At 44.8% G+C, this 27389-nt stretch overlaps 1 protein-coding gene across 1 annotated transcript; it reads left to right on the top strand.

Annotated features, from left to right (window-relative positions):
- The first annotated feature begins 72 nt into the window (after positions 1-72).
- SLC37A3 (solute carrier family 37 member 3) lies at positions 73-22903 on the top strand. Its single transcript, XM_027680542.1, has 15 exons — positions 73-205; positions 3814-3988; positions 4431-4545; positions 6591-6683; positions 7129-7212; positions 8421-8566; positions 9160-9256; positions 10310-10394; positions 11424-11605; positions 13423-13564; positions 14786-14887; positions 16769-16816; positions 17615-17766; positions 19509-19574; positions 20427-22903. The coding sequence occupies exons 2-15, from the start codon at positions 3888-3890 to the stop codon at positions 20517-20519; spliced, it is 1506 nt and encodes a 501-aa protein (XP_027536343.1). The 5' UTR covers positions 73-205; positions 3814-3887; the 3' UTR covers positions 20520-22903.
- The last annotated feature ends 4486 nt before the right edge of the window (positions 22904-27389 follow it).

Here is a 27389-nt window from a genome sequence, read left to right as displayed (position 1 = left end):
TGTAGTCCGGGCCCTCCCCTTCCCCGCCCCGCCGGCCCGAGGGACGCTGCCGGCGCCGCTCGCTGCCCGCCCCCGGACGGGAGGTGGGCAGGGCCCCTCGGCAGCGGCCGGGGCCGGACTACAGCTCCCGCCGCTCCGCGGGACCGCCCGGAAGGGCCGCCTCCCTCCCGCCGACTTCCTTCGGCAGCGCTGGGCGCCGGGCGCGGTACGCGGGGCCGGGCGGGCGGCGGGAGCTCCCCGGGGCGGTGCGATGGAATGGAATGGGATGGGATGGGATGTGGGGGGATGGGATGTGGGGGGATGGGATGCCGCGGCGGGGTAGCGGCGGTGGCGGAGCCGGTGCGTGCCCTGCCCTGCCCGCTCGGCTCCGCTCCTCGCCCCGCCGAGGACGTGGCCGCTCCGCCACCTGCGCGGGGACCGAGGCGGGAGGAGCCGCGTCCTCCCAGCCCGCAGCTCCAGCGGCGGGGCCGAGCCGAGCGCGGGGGATGCGCTGCCGGGCTCCGGGCGCTGCCGCCGCTGCAGATGCGCTACTGGGGGGGCCCGGCAGTCGGATGGTGCCCGCATCCTCCCGGTGCTCGGGCAGCCCCTGTTCTCCCCAGACCGCGTCCGACTGGGGCTCCGGGGTGGCGGACGGTCTGTTTGTGCTGGCGGCGGAGGGCCCTGTATGGGTTTGGGTTTGTGCTGCCGTGCTTCTGTCAGTGTGGAAAGATGGAGTAAGAGTAGGAGGTTTTGTTAGTTTGTGTTTATTTATTTATTTATTTATTTATTTTATTTAATTTTTAAGAAAAAAATCCGTTTGTTTTGCACTTTAGGTCCCAGGAACGTGAATGCTAGTCTTTCCTGCCAGCTTTGGGGGACGACAAGGTAGTATTAAGGAAGTTTGTTTTGAACTTAAGGTGTCTTATTATGACTTTAAGTGAAGGGATAAGAGAACTAAGGAGGAAGCTTAACAAGTAAGGGTGAAAGCTTAACAGAAGCTTATTCAAAATATTGGCTAGCTGAAGATAAATAGTGCAAAACAGTTAGACAGGGTAGTCTTAATACCCTAAAAGTGCTCCTCTTCCTTTCTTAAAGGCTTATGCTTCACTGCCTTGAGTTCTGTGGGTTATCCTGCTGCCTAGTTTTTGCTTCCCCTCCACTACAAACTTACTGCGGTGTTCTCAGAATAATTAGAAGACTAATTTTTGAGGATTAACCTCCTGGTTGCATGCATTTCTAGCCTAGGGAGAATGCCAGTTTTGAATATAGAAGGGATAGGATGAAGAAAAAGGGAAAACAAAATCTTTCACAGTCATCTCTATACTGTGAAAGTGTCCTATGCCAGAAGGTCTTCTAGAAAGCTAGCTGAAACTGAGAAGCGCTGAGAAACAGATCGTTTCAATAATAAATGCTGTAGAACAATAGGTGACTTTAAGGTCAAACTAGGTCTTAGCTTTAAAAAGACTCAGTATCTTGGACAAATAAGATCTATGTTTACATCTGTTGACATGAAGCAAGTAGTAAATCTTGTGCTCTGGGCTGCAAACTGATTACCCGAGGAAGGAACTTTTCCCTGCAGTGTTGCACAACTGGCAGTGGTTTGCTTTCCTCAGGAGTGCTCTGTAACCTGCTGTTCCCTGGTGGGAGGGGAGGGAGAGGCAAGAAAGAAGAACGAGCTCTTGTGTTTGACCAACAGACCGTGTGGTTCACAGGCCCATAAGGACCGTGGTGCTGGGAAATTGGAGTGCCTTGGCTTCCCTTCTCTTCTTCATGCAGCTTGTGTATGGCATGCAGCCCTGAGCAGTGTTACCACTGCTTGAAAGGGAGTAGCACTGTGTGGTACTTGTGTGGGTGCTGAGTTTTCATTTACTGGTGCTGAGAAATGGTCTGAGACCTCAGGGGGAGGGTAGTATCAAGACATCAAGACTACTTGTGAAGTTGCCTCTTCCTGGGCTAGCCTTGCCTTCCCACAGCTCCAGCTGTAGGTGCTTTTTTTCTTCCTCTGTGCAAACCCAAGCAATCTAGAAGCATGTCCCTACAAGGAGGTGCTGGCACACCAAGGTGCTCTGTGCTAGCTGGAGCAGTGGGAGTGTGGCTCAAATGCACCTGGGCTGTGTAGAGGCAGGTCTTGTACAGACTTGCTGTATTTGTCTTGGATCAGAATGGAGGCATTCAGGTGTGGTGTAGGTTAAACATGACTCCAGTGTCTCAGAGTGATCTCAGCTGGATCCATATTACTCAGAGGATCTCCATGCCTCACTCTGTTTTGGAGGTCAGATGTGGTTTCAGTTTCCATGATGGTTCATGTCTCCAGTAGTAGCTGTTATCCTTTTGTCAGTCAGGCTCACATCATCATTTAGAGAACAGGAAACAAAGGCTTCCTGCAGTGAAAGATGTCTTAATGAAACCTTTAAAAGCTATTAGAAGGAAGAGCAGAAAGTCTCTGTGAAATACAGCATTTTCAGCAGCAAAAATTTGGATGAGACTGTGTCTGGGCAGTGACTTCTAATTTCTCCAAGTGAGGTTATGAAGCTGAACTTGAAAAGTCTTCTGTCAGGTTTGCAAATAATTACAAAAAACACCCATGGATACAGAAGAATACAAAGGCACTATCTTCTGTCTTATTTCAGTGCTCAGGGGAACCAGTTCAGTTTCAGTTCCTTTGGGGGAACAGGTATGGTGCTTTATTTTACCTCTCCTCAGCTTTCAGAATGAGTGTTGTTTGCACATCTTCTGCAAATGCAGTTCCCACCAGTGGATTTGTCCCGGTGAGCGCTGACAGGATTGAGCTCTGCCTTCGGCAGCAGCGTTGGTGTGCAGCATCTCTCTCTCTGCACTGCTCTGTCTGTCACATGGACATAAGCCTTTGTGTAGCTGCTTTTTGATCTGTGGTAGGGAAGTTGGCTGAAAACAGTCTCTACTAAGGAAACAAAAGGCAACTGTGGGGAGAGATTCACCACCTCGCTGCCCAGTGGGGCTGTTTGCCAATCTCAAGTTAGCAGAAATGGTCCCTTGGCCATGCCGGCACAGCTCAGGGAGTGTAGTAGTGTGACATGAACTAGCTTGAAGAAACTTTGTGTCTATCATCATAGCCTTCCCTCAGTACTGATAATTTCTGGTTATGTAGAAGTTGGGGCAGATGTCACCCATGCCCTACAGGAAGGTATGACTTGCCATGTACTGTACTAATGAGTTAGTGACAGATGGAGCTGTAATGTTGGGCTTGAGAATAAATAGGCAGGGAATCTAGCTGTTGGATTTCAGCACTGTCCTCACGGTTACTTTCCTTTTTCTATCTGTGCAAGTCCACTCTTGGCTATATTCTTTCAACAACATCTTAACAAGGCAGTTAGATCCCAAACCATTCTTCACCAGCAGCCAAATGCTGCTCTCATGACTTCATCACCAGTCTATGGCCAGCCAGGTAGCAGTGGAACACTGTCTTATTTATGACCACACTGTAGTTCATCATGTGTGTAAATGGTGCAGAATAGTTTTTTATGTGGGAATGCTGGGAATTGGTAGATCCAGGGGGAACCTTTTTGGTGATGGGCACTGAAGAGGTATGTGCTAGGGGAGAAACAAAAAAGAAGTGGGTTGGGAGATGACCATAAGGGTACTGAGAGAATGGGGATAAAAAGGCACGTTTAGGCATAGAAGATGTTAAGGAATGTACAAGTGATGGGATGTGGTGTGAAACAAATGGGGAAGGAATGGTGTGGAGTTGTTTCTTCTGAATTCCAGCTGTTTGGGGAACAAAACTGTACTTTATACATGTGTTTTAATTCAAGTATATTTGCTTTTCTCCTCCCTTCCCACCTTCTTCTGTTTAAGTGAGAAGAAAAATGACCTAATCGCCATCCAGCCCTTGTGGCCAAGGCAGGAGCAAAGGTAGGGCTGCCAGGAACATGGCTTTGCCTGGAAGCTTACGGAGGCAGCCTGCAAACGGAGGCCTTGTGTCCCGTTGCACTCACCATCATATTGTTGTGTTCCTGCTGACCTTCTTCAGGTAGGTTGAGTGTATCTCTGCACAGAGAGGTGTTCATCTCACTGAATTTAGGGAAGTGAGAGCATATCATAGAATAAGAATGGAGGTAGGGAAATAGTCTTAATGTTTGGCTGTGAGCCTTGAAAACTAATTTATAAGCTCATAGAGCCAATCAGTCTGGGACTCATGCAGTTATAGAGGTAAGGGTGTTATATCCCTGGGGAATCCAGCCACCAAAGGTGAGGCTGGCTGTGCCAAGCCAAGAGCAGTCTGTTGCAGAAGGATGAAATCCCTGTCTTCCCATAATTTGGGGGTTCCCACTGCTGACTGCTATCTCCAAAACTGCCAGTCCTCTGCTATGCTGCCTGCTGGACAGTGTGTATCTGTATTTGATACCCCATCCTTTCCCACTTGACCTCCAGAGAAGATCTGGCCAACCTGTGTCTTGTGTGTTTTCTGGCAGTTATTCCCTGCTCCATGCTTCCAGAAAGACATTCAGTAATGTCAAAGTCAGCATTTCCAGCCAATGGACTCCTTCCTGCCTTAACAGCACGGCCCCAGAGCTCCGGCCTTATGAGGTAAGGACACAAGGGATAGGGAAGTGCAAAGAAAGATGGGTAACTTCCAGTGTGCTGGAACTTGTGAACTTGTGGTGCCCGAGAGGCCCCTTTAGGTGTCTGTCGGGAACACTTCTCGGAATGGGAGCAGAAACTTCAGGTGTTTGCATTGTAGTTTTATGGATCATCAGGTGATGGTGAAATCTTTCCTAGTGGTCCCCAGAGAGCAACTCCTCAGGAAGTTACAGTGTTCCAATGGAAATGAGGACCCCAGCAGAGTCTATAATAGGCAGCAACATGAAGGAGGGGGAAAGAGGGACCCTTCCTCGGAACTGTTGGAGGCAATAAACTGAAGCAGTTAATGGGCTTCCAGAGAGTTCTATGAAATCCTGGCTGTGCTTTCTCTATGACAGTGGTGCTGCTACCCCCCTGTTAAAATAATAGCCAAACTAGGAGAGAAGAAAGCTATCTGAGAGGGCTAGCTGCTTGTCCTAAGTTGATAGGAAGGATGACATTTTATTTTACATCTAAAAGGTCTGATTTCCAAAAGTGCTGAACATCCAGTACCCCTTGTCTGTAAAATCCTAGACTCAGTGAAAGCAGTGAGAGGTTTGGCAGTGTTTGCCTGCAGGAAAGGAAGTTGCATACTGCTTGGTTCTCACAAAGGGGAATGCAAGAACTACCTCCTGGCTCCTACCTGTGGTGTTTTTAGAGCCATTCTTGTGTTTAGTAATGCTTTGTCCTGATGCTTTTGAGAAGTGGAAGAAATCATACATTAACAGCATGGTCATAGGGCATGAGATCTGTTGGAGCAGAGGGTTCTAAGCTGATTGCTCAAGTGTTTGTATTAGAAATCATCAGTTATTTGAATGTTTGACAGGAGGATGATAAATGCTGACTTTTTGTGATAAGTGTAAACTGTAAATTGTGCCTGAATTGTGTTGAGGATTTTATAGTGTGTCTAAAAGGAGTGAGCATCTCAGGGATGCCAAATTGAAACACAAGGTGTTTATATTTAGTTCTTTAACTGACATTCAAACAACCAGTATGTCTTGGAAGCTGTTTTGATTTTTTTTTTTTTAATATATAGATGATTTAGTGCTTGCTGAATGTTGAGGTGCATGTATCTGATCAAGAAAAGTAGTCAGACGAGTCCTTTAGGTATCAATTTAGGTTACATCTTTTAAACTAAGTGGATGTGTAATTAGTGTTGTCTGTACAGAATGTTCTCCTGGAGAGGTAGAATCAAACTAAAACTGATGACATTTGAGTTAGGCACATCCATAGGTCAGGTTTGGATTGGGTTGGTTTGTTTTCTAATGGGGGCATTGTGAGAAGGGAAGAAAACTTTGTTTTGATTAACTCCATTCTTTAAATTATCCTCAAAGCTTGCTATTTTCAGCTGATGTCACTAATCTTTCTTTGGGGACAGTCAAGTCTTTTTTTCCCTTTTTTTGATCATATTGAAAATAAAATGAAACTCTGGGTAAGCACAAAAACTAACAACATTAGTGACTGGAGTTTGTTGTAAATAGTTTCCAACCAGTCTTTTTCTTCCCCTTGTTCCTTTTGTGTTCTTTCTTTTCTGTTTGTGGTCTGTCATTTCTTATTATGGCTGCTGCCACAAATACTTTAAGGGAATTATTCATTTAGTGAAGACAGCAAGATAAGTACAGAAGAGATGCTGCACATAAAACAGAATATGCCTTTATTGTATTATTCATTAAGATGCTCATCAGTGTTTTAGAGTAAGAAGCTGTCTAACATTGCGTGCTTGTTTGAAGTAGGGTTTGCTTTGCCAGTTGTTTGCCTTGATCCAGGTTGAACAAGCATTTCTTGCTGGTGGTTTGTTTGCTTGTTTTTTAGAAGTGAAACAAAGTTGGGAGTGGACGTTTTCTTCAGTATATAATACCAGAATTGTTCCTGATTTGATAATTAAAGTGTTGGAGGAATGAGAGGTTGCTGGGGTCAGATGCTATTCTGCTTCAGAGTTGGGGTTTCCATTGAAATAGAGTAGGATGAGCTCCACCTCTTCCTGTTTACCTGTTAAAATTTTCTCTCTGTAGCTCTGGAACAGCAGCCAGTTATTTCCAAATGCAGAAGAAGCAACTCTCTTCCTGGGGACATTGGACACTATCTTTTTGTTTTCCTATGCTATGGTGAGTAAAACTAATGCAAGCTGCTAAGCTTTGGTTGAATCTTAATGGGAAGATCACACCCACATTAAAAAGCTTAGCTCAGAGGCATATTTTTTTTCCTTCAACTTCTGTTAGTTCTGCCCATGCCTGTCACCCACGTGAAGATGCTTTTTAACAATCACAAGAGAAATACTATCACTTCAGAATTTCTTACACACCTGTTACTAGGGGGTGGGAGGACTAGTTCTGTCTATCCAAGAGTTCTCAGATGAATTTTTTAAACAGGAAGTGTAATGAACAGCTATGAGCAGGATTTCTTTGGTGGCAGAAAAAGTGGTTAGAATCAAACTGTAAGTTGGTATAACAGCAACATTTGGATTAGTTTGACCCTTCTACATAATTTTAATTCTTACAGATATCAGGTGCAAATCTTCTGGCTTTGTTTAATGCTGTGTTTTGTTCTTAGGGTCTCTTTGTCAGTGGCATAGTTGGGGATCGCCTGAATTTACGCTGGGTTTTGTCTTTTGGCATGTGTTCCTCTGCTCTGGTGGTAAGTTGGGACATAGTAGGGGGATTTAAAAATCTCTCTTAGGCTTTCTGGGTAGGGTTTTACTTTAGGGGATAAGAGGCTCTGTTTCTGTGTGAATCTGTTCATGAGCTGTAGCTGTACCTCAGTGGTCTCAAAGCCTGTGGGTAAAACTTGGTTCTGGATGCATGTACTGCATTGTCTGAAGCACAGACCTACTCTGGATGACTCACCTCTTCCTGAAATATCTATTTCTGGATACTGTGTCAGAAGGAAATTCTTAACTCTGGGGCACTGTCTAGAGACTTAATGAACAGCTTTTGTTCAAGATTGGTGTATTTGGACTTTGGAGGACTGTTTTCTAATATAACTTAACTTCTTAGCCCACATGTGTTGTTGTTTTTTAGGCCTTTGCTTTCAAACACAATCTTTGTTCTTTAAAGGACATGCTAACAATAACAAGCATTCATTTACTTATTTTATAATTGCTAGGAGGGTATGTGTCAAAAAAGAATGTTTCCTTAAAACAAAAGGGTATTTCAGCTTCAAGACATTGCAGATAAATGTGAATCAGTTTTATCTCATGGTGGTTTTCTGGTTGTTAAAGTAATGCTAAGATGTGTGGAGTGTGTTTGATTTACCCGGTTGGCTACAAACCCCACTATGGCCTATTGCACTCTGCAAACACATGACCACAAATGTGCATCAAGCACAGTGTCCCACAACGTGTGTTTATTTTGGCTAGTTTGGGTTAGAGCTCTTAGTAATTTGAGACCTGGCTGTAGTATTTGTGTTAAATTTTGCGAAGATAAATGACTACTGAGGGTTCTGTGTTTGCATAGAGCCTCAAGGAATCGGATGTCAGTACAAGGGCAGATCAAGAGGCTACTGTATTTTTAGTGTTGTTACCAAGAGTATTTGTCTCTTTCTTCTCCTCTCCTGTTGTAACTGTGCTGTTTAGGAAGACAAAAGTCTTTTGGAGAGGAAGTGCCCTGACAGCACATTTGTCTCTGGAGCTGTTTGGGCTCTGAAGCTGGAGCTGTGGTGGCTCAGCAGAGGGTGCTCTTCGCTCTGCACTGTGTCTCAAACAATGCCAGACTGGCCTCTGGCCTGGCCCCTGCATGGGACCTGCTCCCTGAAAGGCTGTTGCTTTTTTTAGGCCCCCACTCCTGCCTGGCTTTCAGCGGTAGCCTGAGGGTTTCTTCTCTGTTTCGCCCCCCCCTCCTCTGTAGGTATTCTTCTTTGGCACACTCACAGAATGGCTGCATTTCTACAACAAGTGGTTCTACTGCTGTCTCTGGGTTGTGAATGGCTTGCTGCAGTCCACTGGCTGGCCCTGCGTGGTTGCTGTCATGGGAAATTGGTTTGGAAAAGCTGGGTAAGTATAAGTTTTCTTTAGTGACTCACATGACCTGCTGAGTAACAGATTGAGCTGAAATTCTCAAACCAGGAAGGCCAGCTGTTAGATCATAATTAAAGTTGGGTGGGATGAAATATGCCTTACTTGTTACATTATATCCTTTTTTGTCTTTTTTTGTGTGTGTGTTAAAAGCACAGATTCAAACTTCAAAAATCCCATAGTGCAGAGTGACTGAATTTGAATTTTCATACCATTGGAAAACTGTTTCTGTCTCCTTACCACTAGAGAGATCAAATGGAAACTGACTCATTGTAGGTTCAACTCTATCACTTTGGGACATTGCAGATGAGCTCTAGCCATAGCTTGTAACCTTGTTGCCAGCTCACCTCTGCTGTAACACAGATGTTTCAGAATAGAACATACATGTGGTACCCCCAAGTTGTTATGCATTTTGTTTTAAATGAACTTCGAGTCTCCTTGAAGTGGATTGCGAAAATACTGTAACTTGATTCATAAGTTAAAGTTCACTTTAATGTTTTATGTTTGTCTTGTTCCTAATGTCATCTGTCCTCACATTGCTGGTTTCAAATTTTGTTTTTCCCCTTCTTCAGGAGAGGTTTTGTGTTTGGACTCTGGAGTGCCTGTGCATCTGTGGGAAATATCCTTGGGGCATTCCTTGCATCCTGTGTTCTCAAATATGGCTATGAGGTAGGTATTACTGTCTGGCTTCTAGCTACGCCTGCATGTCTGATTGGGTTATGAAACACTAGTTTCTTATCTTGTCTTTGGGAGATAACAGGCTCATGTGTCCAATGTCATCTTCCTGAATTCTGTGGAGGCAAGCAGCAGGCAGAATTGAAAGGCGGTTCCTTCTTGACTCTTCCCAGTTGGGAGAAACAAGCCTGAGACTTCCCTGTAAATGGGACTGATGTTATTGAAGAGCTCTAGTGTCACAGTATACCCTCTTCTGATTTGCGTGGCTTAAAGTGTTCTTCAGAGTCATCCATCACAGGTTCTCACTTAACTGGAGACACAGCTGCTGTCACTGGGAAGAGGCCAGGCACGCGCTGTGTTGCCTGTGGCAGGCAGGGGCTTGAGTCCAGGGAGTGCAAGTGAACCAGCACATCTCACAGCGTGTGACCTGTGGGGACAGGCTGGCAGAGCTGAACATGTCATTCTGGAGATGAGGAGGCTTAGGGTACCAATAGCAGCCTTCCAAAGCCTCTGGGAAGATTGTTGAGAAATCAGATCCAGACTTTTTCCCGGGTTGCGCCGTGAGAGAGGGAAAAAGCAGTGGGTGTAAAATGAAGTGGGGATAATTCCAACTGGATGTTCAGAAAACTATTTTGCTGTGAAGTATGTTAAGCATTGGAACAAGGGGACAGAGCCTGGAGGATTTCAAGACCTGATTGAACAAAGCTCTGAACAACCTGGTCTGAATTTGGTGTTTGATCCTCCTTTGAGCAGTCCTTCCAATATAGCTGGAATTCTGGTTGTGTTTGGTCAGCTCCTTCCTCACTGCTGTTGCCTCAGTACACTAAAACAGCTGTTTCAGTGTGGTCTTTCAGCCTAGATAGGGCCAAATCTGTTCAGGAGACGCAGAGATCACTCGTTTCCAAGTTTTATGGATGCAATCTGTGTTGTCGTAGCTACGTTTGCTCTCTAACAAGGTTGGAATGTAAAAAGAAACCCTCATTAGTCAGGGAAGCCTGTGTGACTGAAAGTGCTTTGAAAAAGAATCTTTTATTTATTTCTCCTCAGTATGCTTTCTTGGTGACTGCCTCGGTACAGTTTGCTGGAGGAGTCATTGTGTTCTTCGGGCTCCTGACGTCACCGAAGGAAGTGGGTAAGTAGAAGAGAGCTGTACTGTTTCAGTCCCCTCATGGAAAGCAGGTCTGCAGCTTTCCACGTAGTACTACTAAAAGCACTGCTCATTCTGACAGTACTTATCCTCAGGGCTCTTACAAAATGGTGTTGCACTTAAGTGTATTTAATGGAGCAAATGCTTTACTCGCCCAGATCACACTAAGTGCCACCATGCATCCTGTGTATAGAGTCTGGATATTTTTTTTTAAAGCAACATAAAATAGCCTGGCTCTAACATCTCCATTTGGATGTGCCTAATTATCAGTTTTTCTTCACCTAAAGAAGCTGCAGACAAACTGATAACTGGCTATTGTAGGAGAAAAATATGGCAGGCCTTAACCATGCAGTAGGAAGGGAAAGTAGGTCTCCCGCAGCCAGTTAAATAGCTCCAGGGTTGGATGCGGTCCTTTTCTGAGAAGGTGGTAGGCAAGTCAAAGTGTAACAGGAAAACAGAAGAATGTTTGGGCTTTGACAGGGCCATGGAGAAGGTTTCCCAGTTGCCTGCAAAGGCTATGAAGTTCGTAGCATTAACGCTACCATAAAGAGTGCTCATAAGAGTGCTCTGCATCCCAGGAAGCACAGTGCAGTTTCCAGGCCTTCCACTCCAGCGGAGGCATTAACAGGCAGCAGCTGAGTACGCTCAGCCTCCACAGTCAAGGGAAGTGGTATCCAGGAGCCAGGTCTGAGAATCCCAACCACTAAATAAGGGGGGAAATGCACTAATTTGTTGTGTCTTCCAACTAATGGCCAGACACTCAGAACAGACAAAGCCGACGCCAGGATCAGACAATACTTTCAAGAGCGCTAGAAGACAAAGGGTAGAAACTGGCGGCACTGCAGAACACCATCTAGAAGAGTTTCTAAGCCAAAGGAGGATGGAGGTATGGGAGAGCAAGGGAATTGCTGGAAGGTAGAATTACTTAAAAGAAGTGAGCATAGCTTTAGAATGGGGAGAGGGTGAACAGGCTGTGGTCCGTTTTTCCTGTTGCTTATCCCTTGTAAAACTTAGGCCTCCCTGAGCTTGGAGCAGATGAAGATATCGTTGTGGAAGAAGATGCCAACAGACCTTTAATGGGCGGTGATGATGCAGATGATGATGACCGAAATTACTCTATTCAAGCAACTGACACTGGCAACCAGCCAAAGGCCATTGGATTTTTCCAAGCTTGTTGCCTTCCTGGAGTAGTACTGGTGAGGACACAGATTCTTGAGTGAAGGCTGACTTACCTGTTAAACATAAAGCTGACTTTTTGTGCTGTTAGCCTTTGTTGATGTCATTGTTGGTATGTTGACCATATGTAGTTGTTGACATCTGACTTTTTATCCTGTTAACATCTTGAGGTTGGGCCTGTTGTCCTTGTGCAGATGGATTATAATACTGTCCGGGTACATTGGTTGTGTGTTGCTCTTCCCATCGGGCCCCTGCTTCATGGAGGGCATGTAATGAGCCAACAAAGGGCAGCAGAGATCCTGCACGTTCTGCTGTGGATTTGGAAGGGAGGCCATGAGCAAAAGTTGCTGTAGGATGCTTTTTTGGTAAGATAGATATTTGCCCTGAGGAGTGGGATTCTCACTGTTACCTGAGCATCACACAGAGCTCTGTGGTGCTGATATTGAGGTTTGGAGTTTTTGAGTTGCCTTAAAGCAGAAAGCTGGCCTGAAAAGCCTGAATCTGCATGATGTAACATCTGGCAAAGTATGCAGGCTTTTTATAAACAGCTGGAAGCAAGGCCTGGTGATGCAGTTTCCAACATATCCTTCTCCTGTCCCTTGTGTGAAAACTTGTACTTCTGCATCAGCAGTATTGCCCAATTCATGGATTTGATTCAGCTAAAAAATTAACCTGTCACTAAAAAACAATATTAACTTTCTGCAGCAGTGGGCTGTGGCTCCCCTGAGTGCTAGAACCAGTACAAGAAAGGGGGCAGGGTGGTTGGCTCAGCAGTACAGTGTGAGCTGTCTGGATTTGGTCACGAAGCAGAATGGGTAGTGTTGTCAGGCATCCTTAATGAGTAAAGCAGTTGGCTGTCGTGATTGAGGCAACAGAAAATCTAGAAGGGACGGGTGCATTGTCAGTGTTTTGAGTGCGGGACAATGACGGTTCTGTTGTTAAGACCTGTTGGTTGAGGGATGGCAAAAGAAAGCAAACCCATTTTGAGTTCCTTCCTAACGTGGCTAAGTGCCTTATGCAAAATTTCTTAGGGTGGCATCTGCATTAGTTGATGTCTGACTTTTTTCATTGGCTGGAACAAAAGAGAATAACAGCAGCTGAGGTGGCTGGTTTTGTACGTCAGATTTTGAGGACATGTTCTGCACCCTAATCCAGCAACCTGAACACCTCTGAGTCTGTGAGTTTTATCTGATGTCAGATTAGTGCCCAGCCAAATCAGGACACTATGTCAGATTGGTGAGAGACCAAGGACCGAAGGAGAAATTGAGCCCAGCAGCCAAAAGCAGGAGGTTGTTTCAGCTGTTGGGTTTGGAAGCATGTGCTTAACTTTGGCCAAACTTTCATCTTGTCCTGGAATACTTGCCTGGGGATCATGAACGAAGCTTTCTCTTCTGGTGCTGTAAGCAGATGAGTCTTCTGAGCAGCACAAGATAGTACAGAGGAACTACTTCACATAACTTTTCTTAGCATGATGCACAGATGACTAAATCTCAAGCTTGTTTCATGTCACGAGCTTGGCTCCCTTCTCTTGAGAAGGTGAATTAAATTTTCTTCATTTTTGAAACCTGGTATCATTTCTTCTCAAAGTTACACTGAAAGTGTTTTAACCCATTGCGTTCAGCGAAAAAAAAAAATCCTTCTTGACAGTGATTTTTGTATTCCTGGGTTCCCTTTGATGTTCAGCATTAAGCTTTCATAATGCTGTCTTCTTACATGAAATGCAGAAGCACTTCCCTCTGAAAGCTTTAGCTGGATCCAGAGCTTTATGTGAAGAAGAATCAAACACTGTTTGCATTTCTCAAGTGCTAACTGCTCGCTGGCCCTCTTTTTGTTCCAGTACTCTTTGGCCTATGCCTGCTTGAAACTGGTGAATTACTCATTCTTCTTCTGGCTGCCCTTCTACCTCAGCAACAACTTTGGATGGAAAGAAGCAGAAGCTGACCAGCTCTCAATCTGGTATGATGTGGGAGGAATCATAGGTGAGTGAGCAAGTAATGACATCCTTCTGCAGTTGCCCTGCTAGCATTTGAAAGTGAAAGACAGCAAATGCAGTCAGAGCAGTCGTGTTCGGTGGGATCCAGCTGTTCACTGAATACGTAAAAATTCTAGATATGTATGTGGCTGCTAGGCCTTTTTTTTTTCTTAAACACAGAGTATGTGACCCCCTAAAGAGTTAACATATAATTAAAGGGCACTATCATACTCTTGAACATTACCCCCAGCTGGCATTTTCCTTTACTGACTAGGACTTCTCAAAAAGTGCTGTGTACAAAATGATGCCCCTGCTTGCTACTTTCTTTCCGACAAGTACCCTTGAGGGATATTTAGATCTGGACTTACTGAGTTCTGAACTGTCCCTTCTGTCCTGTGTTTTTAAGGACAGACTCAGCACAGATCTTGGCAGAGCAGGGACCAACTGTGTTATGTTCAGAAATAAAATGTAATTGCACTTGTTTCTGCTGGCTGCAAAATCTTACCCTGTTCCTCCAGAATAAAGAAGATACTGTATATGTGTTTAGACTTTCACTCTTCTGTGCTCAGTTTCTTGCTTTATTACCTTGTCCAGTTAGCTTCCTAGAATAGCCATCCTTGTTTGGGCCTGTTCAAGGTCAGTAATTTTGCCTCTGTGGCCTTTTCTACGTTAGGCCTTCTCAGCATTCTAGTTTTTACCAGCAGAGCAGTTCCTACAGAGGTAGCAGTGATACATAAAGTGATTTTTGTTGGCCTTTGGCAGTTGTTGGAATCAGTTGCACCTACCCTAAGTAGGTGAAACAGCAGGAAGTATGAGGCCCCTGTGTGATTGTGCTTTTCCTGTGAGAAAAAACAGCCTTTTCTTACACTTTCAGTTGAAGGACCCAGCCACAATGTTAAACTTGCTTAATCCAGAGTTGTGGTGGTCCTAGAGCTGTGATGGTCCTATAGGGGAAGAAAAAGAAAAGTGGGAGCATTGGCTAGTTGCGTGCCAGAAAAAGCAGGCTTTTCCCAGGAAAGCAGCATAGGTAGTTTTCCCTGCTTTATCAGTTGTCTTTTTGTCTGGGGCAGTAAGGCCAGGAGACTTAGTTTTCAGGATATTAGAGAGAATGTGTATTGGTGAGAAGGCAAGAGCCCACTGCCCTCAGTGAAATGAGTTTTGTTTAAGGTGTCGGCATCCTGAACCTGACAGTGATTTTTTTGTTTTGTTTTGTTTTGTTTTTTTGCAGGTGGGACTATCCAGGGCTTGATTTCTGATGTGCTACAGAAGAGAGCCCCAGTGCTAGCAATTAGCCTGCTTTTTGCTGTAGGCTCTCTATTCGGATACAGCCGTGAGTATGCTTGCGCTGCGCAGTGATAAGAGGTTCATTCAGTACATCTTAGAGAGAACCAGAGCACAGCCTGTTCTAATTATGTTTTCTGGCCTTGAAACTGCTTCTGGATCAGAATGGTGCCTTTTGGTTTATTTTGCTGAAGTGTGGCACTGCACAGAAAGAAATCTGTTCTCTGGTTAATGAGGTGGAAAAGAATTAGCTGAGTGGTTGAATTTCCCTATACTGGTGAATTACAGTACTGATCCTTCTCCAGTGTCAATGTTTTAGCACTGTCATTGTGTCAACACCATAACTGGCAAAGCAGGAAATCTCAGGTGCTTCCCTATAGTAAGAGGAAAGAGAATCTAGGGACAGATCTGTGCTGGGGTATATATACACTACACAGGGCAAAAGAAGCTCTTAGACTTCACCTCTAACACTTCTATAAATGGTGAAATTGGAGAGTTTCTACCTCTTTTGTAATAGATATAGTTCTTGGTGTTTCATTATTGAATGGAGTCTGTCAGGAAAACAGAGCATAAGGAGTCAGGAAGATGTAATTTCTATGAAACCTCCATGAAGAACTTCTAAGAGTGATGGTTTTGTGTGTTCAGACAGAGCATCCTGTGGTACCAGAGTGATTGAACTCACTGGGATGTCATTTCACTTCTTTATGTCTTCCTCCAAAGTGGGGTGGTGATACAGACAGGCTTCTGTAAAGCACTTTGAGATCTGTGAACAGGTGCTGGAGTTGGACAGGAAAAGTACGGTGTGCCTTTTGGAAGCACGTGGGCTTACTCAGATGGTCTTGCAGTAAGGTCAGTAAGTCGGGACCACTGAGTAGCAATGAGTGGGTTTGGTGGAGTTCAATGGAGTTTTTGTAGGCTCTTGTGCTAAGTCATTGCTTTCAAAAGTGAATTAGAAGTAAATATGAAATTATTGCTGATGAAGTTTGAATTTTCTAGCCAGAGCCTCACATGCCTTGTGCTTAACTCAAAATGCACTACTGTCCGGCCAGATACAGAAATCTCAGACAGGTGATCCAGTTCCTGCAGTGTGATAATTCTATTTCCATTGGCCAAACCAAGAAACCTTTTTGTGCCCATAGTGTGTTGCATGTAATAATTACAATGGCTTGGGAAATACGTGAAGAGGGCTGCAACTTGCCTTACGTGTGGTAACTCACCTAAGCTGAGGTGATTAAGGAATTCAGGTAATGCCTGACAGTGAGATATCAGGGAAAACAGCATCTGAAAAGCACTAGGGGACTGTAATGGAAAGCCAGCTGCTGATGGAAATACAAATGAAACCTGTAGATGCTCAAACATGGCTTTGTAAGGAGGAATTGGGATATGGGGTTTTGCATTTTTTTTACTTTAATGTGCAGCATTGTTTAGGCAGTTGCTGGATCACTACCTCCAGGTATAATATCTGTATTTAAAAAAGTGTTTTGGAAAATTCAGAATGAGTGGAAGGGCTGATTCAAGTGCTAAATACTTTTATGGTGAGAGAGTTTGAGCTTAGTCTGACTTCCCCAGAGAGATAGAGGAAGGAGAGTAAATGCAAGCTGTGTGTCACAGAAAGAGGCATAACATAGGCTGAAATACAGAGCCAGGCAAATCTGATGTTGAAGTAGGCCACAAAATTTTAGTGGCAAAGATGATTTTTCTACTGTAAAGTGCTCTCAGGAAACTTCTGGGTCTTTGACCTCTTAATGCCTTTGCGGTAAGACTCATCTCTGTAGAAGTCTCTGGTCAAACAGAAGTTATTGTTGTCACTGTGTAGCAAACTGACCAGGCAGTTCGAAGTAGATGTGTCCATGCTTCTTTCTGAACTGAAGTGAACGATTTTCTCAAGTTCATTTCTTTTATTTACACTCACCTGTTCTTTCTCTTGCAGGTTCTCCAAACAGCAAACCTATCAATGCTGTGATCATGGCAATTACAGGTATCTTATCAAAAGCTGCTGTTATGCTAGTAGACATCTGTATCCATTGCAGAACAATCAATAACACCAGCCAGGTGGTGGTAAAAGGTGTTTGTGTGTGCTGTGATCTCTGCTGGTTTTGCAGAAAGAGTGAAAGCTGGGGCCCAGTTTCTGTTATCTTTGGAAAACAGCTCTAGGAAAACTGCTTTACAGAGGGAGGTATAGAATAATGGCTTGGAGCTGAGGGGATCTGCCTTGGCGCAGTATGATGGAGACAGATTTATGGTAAAATACCTAGCAGTGATCTGGTATCTGAGGAAGTGGATATATGGCAGAGTCATGAGCTGCAGCTCAAATTTGAGGGCGTTTGTCAGAACCTGAAATACTTTGTGTACTGTGAGAGGTCACAAGGTTTTTGTGCTACCAGACATACTGTGCCGTGTTATGGAATTAAGATTAGCCTGCATGAATAGAGCCTTTCTTTCCAAACACTCCTACTTTGGAACTCCCTGTCCTGTTCTTGTGGGGTTTTTTTGCCTTCCATCTCTTCCGTGAACCCTTAGAGACTGAGACTGTAGCATGGGGATGTACTAGTCCAAAGCAGTGAAAATGTTCTTTTTGGCAGTTTCTGTGTGGGTACGCCAGCTGTGCAGGGTGTTCCATGACCGTATGCTTCACCTGCAGTTAGTCTGTGAGCACTGTCCTTAGACTTAATTCTTTTCCTGAGCTTTGCATGGTAGGAAGTTTGTGTTTTGAAGATGCTCTGTTGAGAATTAGAGTGTTTGTTTTGCACCAAGGCTGTTTTCTTGTCACTCTCAGGATTTTTCATCGGAGGCCCTTCTAACATGATCAGTTCTGCAATTTCTGCTGACCTGGGGCGCCAGGATCTGGTGAAAGGCAGCAGTGAGGCTCTGGCAACAGTCACAGGAATTGTGGATGGAACTGGCAGTATTGGTGCTGCAGTGGGCCAGGTGAGGCTACCAAAGGAAAATTAAGGTCTGGGGAAGGAAGCAAAGAGTCTGTTGTGGTTAAGAGATGTTAGTGCATTCCTCAATCCAAAGTTGTGTGGGGAGAGGGAGAGAGGGTTGGGTTTTTTTTTTTAAATAATTACTTATTTAGGATCCAACCAAGGGAACCTGTCTGTTTTATCAAGGTTTCCAGTGGAAGCAATTTAATTAAGAACTAAACTAAGTATTCATATGCCAGTGTTATGGCACTTTCATAATTCAAAGGAATTTTGGAGACTTTCATACCCTGAACTCCAAAAAGCAATTAAAGGTCAGCTTTTCAAAGAGTGAAAATAAAATATTTTGACATTTGTTTGGGATTTTTTGTTTAAAGATGATAGCAAAACGTTTGCTTACAGAAAAGTTTACCTGTACAACTGAGTAAAATTGGAATGCCTATTATGAATGTTACAGTGTTTATGAAGTAATTTAAAATTTACTCTTATTTGTGGTTCCTCTCTGTGTCTGTGGATGTGTTTTACGCCCTGTAAATCCAGCACTACTTGCTTCAATAGTCAGTATGCTGCCAGAGGTCTGAGGACTAGACTGTTGCAGAGAAGGAAGCTGACAGTGTGCCCACTGGGGATGTTCTTTCTTCTCACATACAAGTGTTAGCTATGTGGAAGAACACAGTGGTGCTTTGGGGAGGATTTAGCAGAAAGATCAGAGCCAGTTCTATTCCAGGCATCCTCTAGTGATGGTAAAATACCAAGGATGCAGGCAAGGCATGCGAGTTTCTTTTCTAGAAAGGGATTTGGGTTTGTACTTGCCATTGATTGCCTGATAAATACAGTTGTTCAGTCTCTGTTTTATAGGATAAATGCTGCTTAGATCCTTTAAACATGGAAAACTACAAGTGCTTTGTGGACATACATAAGTGCACTGTTACACTCACTGTTCTTCTTGCGTCGTCTCCAGTGTTTCTGTCTTCCCACACACATACCATTCAGACTTACGTCATCATAAAAATTGGGTCTCTAGTTCTGAAAAATTCCACCTGCCTCCCATTCCAGCACTGCGTTTATTCCAGTGGAGACAACCATGATGTCATTCCGGGGGTGTGTGAATAACAGCAAACGCACAATGAACGTGTTAGAAATTCAGATCCTGTTCTGTGCTGATATACCCAGTAGTGAAGAAGGGAGGCCCTTGTGCAGCATCTGAATATAAATCTGCTAATAGGGAATATATTTCCCTGTGTGGCCTGTGCAGCCTTGTTGAACCAGGGTGCAGTTCAGAACAGACTGTAGTCTCAAGTGTCTTGCCTATGATGGAGGGTTAAGTAGTCAGTGGTTGTACAGCTCTTGAAAATGTGTCCTGTGTAATTTATAAGCCATTCTAGAGCTTTTAGTTCTTCTGAGAGTACTTACATCCACTTATGTCCCAGTGTTCTGTGCAAAAACCTTGTATTCAGCAGAGTCAATTTGTCACCCTTTGAAACTGTAGTTCAGTTCTGTCTTTACGCTGCTCTGAGTTACTGTAAAGCTTCAGGATGGTGTCTGCTGTACTAACACTGTGGGTTTTATACAGAAAAAGGCTGCTCTCCTGAGTCATCTCTTCTGATAGGAAAAGATCAGCTGGAAGGCTTTGTGATCAGCTCTGTGTGGTGTGCTAACAGCCCACAAATTCTAGAAAATGAAAGTGTCATGCCTGAAAGTCATCCTTATCTTCCCACTTTGAATGATTTTTTTTTTATTTCTATTTAGTATCTAGTGTCTTTGATCCAGGAGAACCTGGGGTGGATGTGGGTTTTCTATTTCTTCATTCTAATGGTAAGAAATAATCTTTTTTAAAAATTGATTATCAAAGTTCAATTTGCAACAGAAAGTTTTTGTGAGAACCTGAAAGTTGTGACTTAGGGACGGACTCTGTCTCTGCAGCACCTGTGACCTCTGATGCTGTTCTCAATGTGGTCTGTGGTGTGGCTTTGCCTCAGGGTGTCTAAATCAACTGTTGTCTTTTGGGATCCTTAAAAGTCATTTTACCCAAGAGGAACTGAGCTTGTGGCAGAGACACAAAAATACTTGCCTAAAAATACCTGTATGCGTTTCCTAAAGCTCATACCACCTGACTGACTTCCAAGGCAGGAGAGTTCCCTTGTTCGTCTCCATAATACGTAGTTCCTAATATTTTCAGAGAGCTGAAGTTAAGCTGCTTGTTAGCCCTTGAAGATTATTGGAGGGAGTGATGAGGATCTGAAAACTAAGATGAAAATGCCTTGCCCTGGTACGCCCCTGGGGGAGAATTCTGTTCAGGCCCTGACCTCCTTAACATCTCCACAGTGGTGAATGCTGCACAATTCACTTGGTCTTCCCTGCCGGAAGTGCCAGGAATTGTCTTTGCATCTGTGCTCACAAAGGAAAAGGCTACTTTGGTAAACAGCAGAGGTGGCGAGGAGGAAGGCCACTGAGGAGCTGAAGAGCTCATCTTTATGACAAGATGATCGTGACAGCTGAAATTGTATGAGCTTTCCTGCAAGCTCAGTCCTTCAGTCCACTGTGTCATTTTGTCATTGCTTCTCTTAGCCTGTGTCTTTTTGGGGTGGCCTTGGATGCGTGTTGGGGCATGGGGCTGCAGCTCTGGTTTCTCTGTGCTAATTGTCCTGGATATGCTTCTTTTCACAGACAAGTTCAACAATCCTGTTCATTTCACCACTGATAGTGAGGGAGATCAGGTTGCTTCTGCATGAGCGGCGCCTGCGAATGCTGGCAGAGTGACTTCTGCTTGCCTCTGGAAGGACTATTGTATGGAACTGACAGCTGGAACTCTAATCAAAACTGTGGGAGACTTGTTTCTTACATCCTCCAGGTCTGGACTAATTCAAAATGGCTCCACAAGACTGGATTGACTCGCCTTTGGCGAGCTCAGTAGTGAAGTACTGAATACCCATCCTGAGACCGCCTGCGTCATGGAGCTGCTGACCTAAGCCAGACAATCCACGGGACTGACAGATTGTCCCAGACTCTTCCATGCCAGCAGCCACACTTGATTCTTCTGATAGGTGGTCTCACTGCTATACCCTTTCGTATTTATTTCTGGATGTGCTGACCAAAGGTCAGCTGTTTAAAACTGACGGTTTTCGAGAGGCTGTCTTGCAATGAATTCTGATGCTCTGTTGTGCTGGTGAAATCATCCAGTGCAGTTCATGGGTAGGCTAAATTTACGATCACTTAAGCTTTTAGAAAGGGCAAAAGTAATTACTTGGAATTTACACTGTCCTGTTGTTTAAAAACTGCTGTTGCTAAATCTGTGCACAGATGGACCTCTGCTATCCCTAGCTATTAATTGTTACATATTCTAGTAGAGTCACATGGAGAAGTCACATCTATATTTGTTTTTAGCATTTTTTAATACTATTACTAATCTCTGAGAAATGAGATTTCATTTTTTTTAACTATTTAAGCAGACAAATAGTGTGCAATACTTTACTATGATCTCTGAAATAAGCCTTAATAGATCCTTTGTGTCTAAAGGATACTTGAATGGCTTCAGGGTTCAGTAATGGGACACTTTCACTACAGCTTTGTTTATTGAACCTGATCATTACTGACCAAAATGGGTCTTTCAGGTGACCCTCTGAAGGAAACTGATGTTACTGACTTCATACTTCTTGGGCAATTGCTCATCTCTAGCAAAGAAGGACCAGAATGGAATTAAAGGAATTTAAGGGACCTGGCTGCTCTTGGACATAGACTTCCAGACAGGGACTGAAGTGTGCTCATGGAATAGCATTTATGAACAACTGCTGCTGTGTTCCCCTATGCTACTCTGCCTATAGCTGCGTAGGGGACCTCAAGCTCCAGGGTTTGAAAGCTTGAGTCATGTATCTTGAAGGGAATGGTAGAGGCAAGTCAGCACTAAAAACATGTGGCTGCACTTAGTGTGGTGGTGTTGGAGTGCTTTGCAGTGCTGCCGTGGGTAGGGTGACCGACTGACACCTCTGACATTTGTTGGTGATGTTAAAGGGGTCACCGAGTAAGTTCTCAACAAATTGTTTTCTGCTTATGCCTTGGATGTTTCATTGTAATAGGTATGTGTTAACCTGCAGAACTTCTGACCAAACACCATGTCCAACTAGTCAGCAATGCTGGGATGGGGGGCAGCAAAATTCTTCGAGCTGAGAATTTGAAACTTTTTAAAGGGCAACAGTTGCCTTTTTGACTTGTGCAGTGATTTTATTTTATTTTTTAATTGATGAATGTCAATTTTTAGTCATATGTTGATTGTAATGAGAGGAACATCATTAGTGCCTTACGGTTTTAGAGTATTGAACAGTTGCTTGGTGATTGCTGCTTCTGCAGTGATGTCTCTGTGCAGCTTTGCTTAATGTGAAACTCAGTTGCCCCATTTTGTATGTTTTTTGGGAGTCTTTCTTTCTCTCTTGGTGGAGGTGATTCTTGCATCTTTTTGCTAACCCTCAAAAAATTTTACTGCTTGGGAAAATGATGCCATTAAGCTGATGTGGGACCTGAATCCTGTTCTCGTTTCTTCTCATTCCGATTCCAATTTTTGCCTGTATAATTAGAGCAGGAGACTGAGAATCTATCATCCTGTTCTCAGAATTATGCCCTGGGGTTAGTGTTCACATCCCAAGCTACTCATTAGCCCCTGTACAAATAGAATGAAAACTCCCTGAAATTTAGTTCTAAAATTGATGGCGGCACCGTTTGCCCCAGCCATGGCGTCTGAGAATCTCTGGTTTCAAATTCCAACCTGCATGAGCTTTTTGGCCGTCTGGGCAGTAGATAAGCTGCTGATGAAAGGTGGGGTGGGAAAGGGACGTCGCCAGGGTCGGGGGGAGGAGAGGCCGGCCCCTGTAACAAATGGCTTCCTGTAAACAGTTCTGTCCCCTCTGGATAAGTGTCAGATGTGATGCGAGCACCGCAAGCACAGGCGGCCCAGCCGCTGTATCCAAGTGCAGGGTGGTGCTTTGAGGCCACCCGCAATTAGGGAGGCGAGCCTGTGGCTTTGGGATTGTTGTTGTTGTCGTCATCCTGGATTTTTGGTTCTGTGTATTTCCTCAAGGTGCTCAGATGGAGAATGGTTTTCAATCTGGTTGTGTCCAAACTGATCTCATTTGAATAAACTTACTTTGACTTGATCTGGGCTAGTTCTTCCATATGCTTTATTCCACTCTTTCCAGTGTGGTTCTGCAGAGCGTGCTTCTCATCCTTCTCACAGGCCTGGCTTTAACAGCTGCTTTTCACTCAACTGCTATGAAGACCCGAGCCCTGAGTAATGCTGAAACCGAACTCTCATCCCAACCTAAAACGGGACCATGTTCCCACATGCTGTGGTTTGGCACTCTTCCTGATCAGGCTCATAGGAGGTTTTGTGGGAGTCCCTTAACAGATGTCCATAATGGTGTAAGTAATGATCTTAACTAAAGAAGCCAGTACATATACTTGGTTTTATTAATTTATTTCTTTGTTAATCTGCATGTAGAAGTCAGGTGTTCTTCCCTTGGAATTAAATGTGCCATGTGGCTGCGGGTCCTGCTGTGCCTCCTCTCCTGTGGCTTGTTTCTTTAAACACGAATCCACACCTACACTTAGCTGTGTTTAAATGGACACAGCAGGGAACTTGGTAATTGTGTTTGTGTTTTATATTTACCATAAATTCAGAGTTGAGCACAATACCGGATCACTGGAGAAACTTCGGTGCCTGCACATTCTGGTCCCTCAACCCCCAGTAGTTTGGTGGTGCTATGATGCTGTTCCTCAAAAAAACTAACCGTTCATATTTTTATCCCTTTTCTGCTACTTTTTTTCCAACTTACTCATCAGGAACTTTCCAGCCTACTCTGGAAGTACTCGGAGTAGTAAAGCTTTGCTTGAGTATCTATTTGAAAATGCAGATAATAGCAGTCCCCATCACCACCACTGTGACTATGAACTGAATGCTTGGGCAAGCCGAAGTTTAGGAATTACTTAACTTCAGAGTGCAAAGGAAACACATTAGGAACTAATCTCGAGGTGGTTAGGCTGAACACCAGGATGTGACAGGCTGTCTGACCAAGCTGGTTGTGAAAGAAAAGATGATCTTCAGCCCCATAGAGCTTTTCTGTATCAAGGAAGGTCCTTACAATAGATGCCCTACAAGCAATGCTGCTGTGTCCTGATTTTCTTGGAAGCCTAGAATGCAAATGGTGTGGACATCTGCCTGGAGGCAGTACCGCAGGGCTCTCCAAAGCGGGGAGAATTGGGCTTCTGCTCTAGGTGCTGGGCAGCCTTAGAGAGCATGTGAGCTGCTTGTCCTTACCAAACCCAGAAGAGCAGCATTCCCTTCTGCAGGAGAGTGGGAGTAGAAGCAGCAGCATGATTTAAGTGTTGTTTTTTCCCCAAGGTAAAAGGAGAAACTATTTTGAGGTAGTCCCCCAGATCTCACCAGTGCAAGCACTGGCTGCTCAGGGATGTCTCGGACACAGTGCTCTTTGATTACTCTCCTGTAATTTTGCTCTCTATGCAGCAGTGGCCAAAGAGCTCTGCCAAACCTGTTTGCAATTTCTCCCCTCCTCTTCTTTTCTAGGTTCTTTTCTAACTGGAAGTGCCTACAGGGATGTTTTGGGTTCTGTATTGCAAAAGTTTTCTAAGGCACAGCATGCCCACCTTCCTGCATCTTTGTCAAGCCTTATCTAATCCTTTTAGTAAACAGCCTCCCGCTCGCAGAAGGCTGTAAATACAAGCTCTTAGGCCGCTGTGTGGGGCTGAATCGGGGCTCTGTGTGATATGTACACGCCCACACAAGCATCCCTGATCCCTGGAAGTGTTCAAGCCCAGGCTGGATGGGGCTCTGAGCAACCTGGTCTAGTGGAAGTGTCCCTGCCCATGGCAGAGGGGTTGCAACTAGAGGATTATTAAGGTCCCTTCCAACACAAGCCATTCTGTGATTCTATTAAAGTCTTTCCTAAATGAGAGTTCCTTGGATTTGTATGTACAGTAGTAAAAAGATGAATTTAGGCAATTGCTGCGAACATTTCCTTTGGTTCTCTTGTGCTGGTGATGATGTTTTTTTACACCTGGATCCCAGAAGGAATGTCTCCTTTGACCAGGTCTGCAACAGCATGAAGGTGTTGATGAAAACAAATGCAATGGGCAAATGAGAATGTATTCCTGGAGCCAAGGAGCAGAGAGCAAGCTTTGTGGCTCTCTTGTTAGATTTAAAAGTACTGCCAGGAGAAGGAAGACTGCTGCTGAGATTACAGAAACTCAGCAGGTGGCAGTTGGTGGACCTCTAGGTGAGTTGGTGAAGTCTGTGTCCATTGGTGTTCTTGCTCAGCTGTGAAGGATAGCAAACCCATACACCTTGTCAGCCATGTAAGTAGCGGTAGAATCCACAGTTTACCAATGGAATGACAACAGCTAAGGATGAAATTACTTGCATGTGCTAATTAAATCTTTCTTTATAATGCAGTAAGCAAAATATTGGGGATTTGGGATGGGTTGATTTCTCTGGGCTTTTGGATTCCAACACTAGCTCAGAGAACTCCTATACTGGGACACCTATATCCTTACTCTTTTTCCCATTTGTCAGGTGGGAATGGTTTCTAGAAACTCACTCATCCACCACAGGGTTGGACTGACAAAAGCTGGTGTTTGCCGGCAGTGAGTGCCAGAGATGACAAAGCAATTGGGCTACGGCCGACTGCGCTATTCAGCCGGAAGGATGGGAGTATCTGAGAGGCAGTTTCATCGGGACTGGCGCAACTATCCATTCACCTTCAGTCTCCTTGCCCTCTGCTGTAACTCCTGCACCCTTCTGGGAATATTAATGTTTCATTTCTTCCAGTCAGAAGCAGGTTCATCCCAGGACTGTTTATCAAGGCATGGCAACAAGTAGGGCAGACGACAACAAGCAGCGGCGGTTCTTCCTGTTGAATGCAAAGGAGCTGTTCTGTGAGGACAGAGCCAAAGGTGGGAGCCCTGCCTGTGAGAGCAGGAATGCGTCAGCAGGAGTGAGTTGTGAATCAGTGCACGCCTCCGAAACGTCAGGTGAGTGTGTGTGCAGGGCTGGGAGAGCCTCTGCTGGACAGAGCTTTGTTTCTGTCCTCATCTATGGTGCCATCTGGGGCTACGGGAGCTCCCAGGCCAATTTTTAAAGATTGTCTTGGCTCTGTGCGCTCAGACTGCATCAGGGCTGGTTTCTCTGAGGGAAAGAGGAAGGGCAACGTGGAGCCGTGGCCCCAACAAGCTGGGTGCCAGCCTGGTTATGAGGGAATCTGGCCTTTGGTCCCAGATGGCAAAATCCAGATTGCTTTATATGTCTGGTTCCACTGTACTTTGCCATCTGCTTTGGCCACCGTTTTGCTCTCCATTGGATGAGGATCTCTGCCTATCTTCTGCAACTTTATTGACTGCAATTTTCTCAACTGCCTTCACTTCTTAGGAGGGGAGCAGGGAGTTGTTTTGGAGAGACAAGAACTAGATTTGCTGACTCTTTTATTTGCTCTTTTTTTCCTAATTCCACTGTTTTCACCTCAATTTGCCTGTTCGGCCTCAAACGTGCAGGGCCATTTTTAATGTCCCCAGTCCGTTTTCTTTGCTCCAGCCTTTGTGGTAGCTTGTCTCCAGGACTGGAGAAGGAGCTGGTATTTTCTGTGTAACAAAGTGAGCATTGTAATGCAGTTGCAGAGTGGGTGGATGTGATTGCCGACAGACAGATGTATTCCTTCTGCTAGGGTGTGGATTAAGGCTCAAGGTGACTTTGTTCCTGCATAAATTCACTAACTTTCCCTGGGGAACTGAAGGGGCAGGGTTGCAAGGGGAGAATTATGATAAATGAAAGTGTCGGAAGGAAATGCACTTACATAGCCTGTGCTACCAAAGCATAAATGTGTGCTCTGTCAGGAGCTTTCAACGTACCTTAAGGTACCACTCCATGGGTTAAGAAAACCCAGGATACTGTTTAGCTGGGAAGTTGAATGTGGCTCCCTGCAGGCTGCTCTCCCACTATAATTGCCTGGTTAAGTGGATTAGTGAGCAGCAGCATGGCTTGTTCAGGGTTAGGCAGGCACTGAGGGAGCGAGGAGGGCCCCGTTCCTCACAAGAGGATGAGACACAGGCAGTGTTTGCTGCAGGAAACAGTGCTGCTCTCTACCAGTCAGACTTGTTTGATGCTGAAAGCTGTGGCTGACGTCGGGTTGTCATCGCGGGGGCTCATTGGGAAGGGTCCCATGGAAACAGTTCCTTTCAGAGCTATCACTTGTCCTTATCTGCCGCGAGGTGGGTATGGTGACAGCAAATCACATCTTGGGACATTTCTTCTCTGCCTTTGTTGCCATGGGAATCAGTGTCTCATGCAGCTTTGTCTTCTGTGAAAAAAGAGAAGTATTGTTACCTCCCCTGGCTTGCCCACCAAAATGTGCTGAGGATGAGAGGGGGGTTGTGGTCAGCCACAGAGCGCCTGGAGCAAACCTTTGTGTCAGGGACAAGACTGTGAGGCTTGGCTTAAAATCTCTCCTGGCCATGCAGGTCCCTCTGCAGTAGTTGCCACACCTGCGCTACGGGGTGGAGATGCAGAGCACAAAGCAGAGGCACACTGGCCCAGGTGGCTCTGTTCCACTCACCCTGGGTGCCAGATGCTATCAG

Source organism: Neopelma chrysocephalum, unplaced genomic scaffold (assembly GCF_003984885.1).
Source record: "Neopelma chrysocephalum unplaced genomic scaffold, ASM398488v2 Primary Assembly neopelma1_59, whole genome shotgun sequence".
NCBI classification, from domain to species: Eukaryota; Metazoa; Chordata; class Aves; order Passeriformes; family Pipridae; genus Neopelma; species Neopelma chrysocephalum.
The sequence above is the reverse complement of the archived record's forward strand: the minus strand, read 5'-3'. Positions and strand labels throughout refer to the sequence as shown.

Coding starts and splice junctions, on each gene's coding strand:
- SLC37A3 (XM_027680542.1), top strand. CDS start 3,888: ATGGCTTTGCCTGGAAGCTTACGGAGGCAGCCTGCAAACGGAGGCCTT. Junction 6,684..7,128: donor TTTTGTTTTCCTATGCTATG/GTGAGTAAAACT, acceptor TTTTGTTCTTAG/GGTCTCTTTGTCAGTGGCAT. Junction 14,888..16,768: donor CTCTCTATTCGGATACAGCC/GTGAGTATGCTT, acceptor TTTCTCTTGCAG/GTTCTCCAAACAGCAAACCT.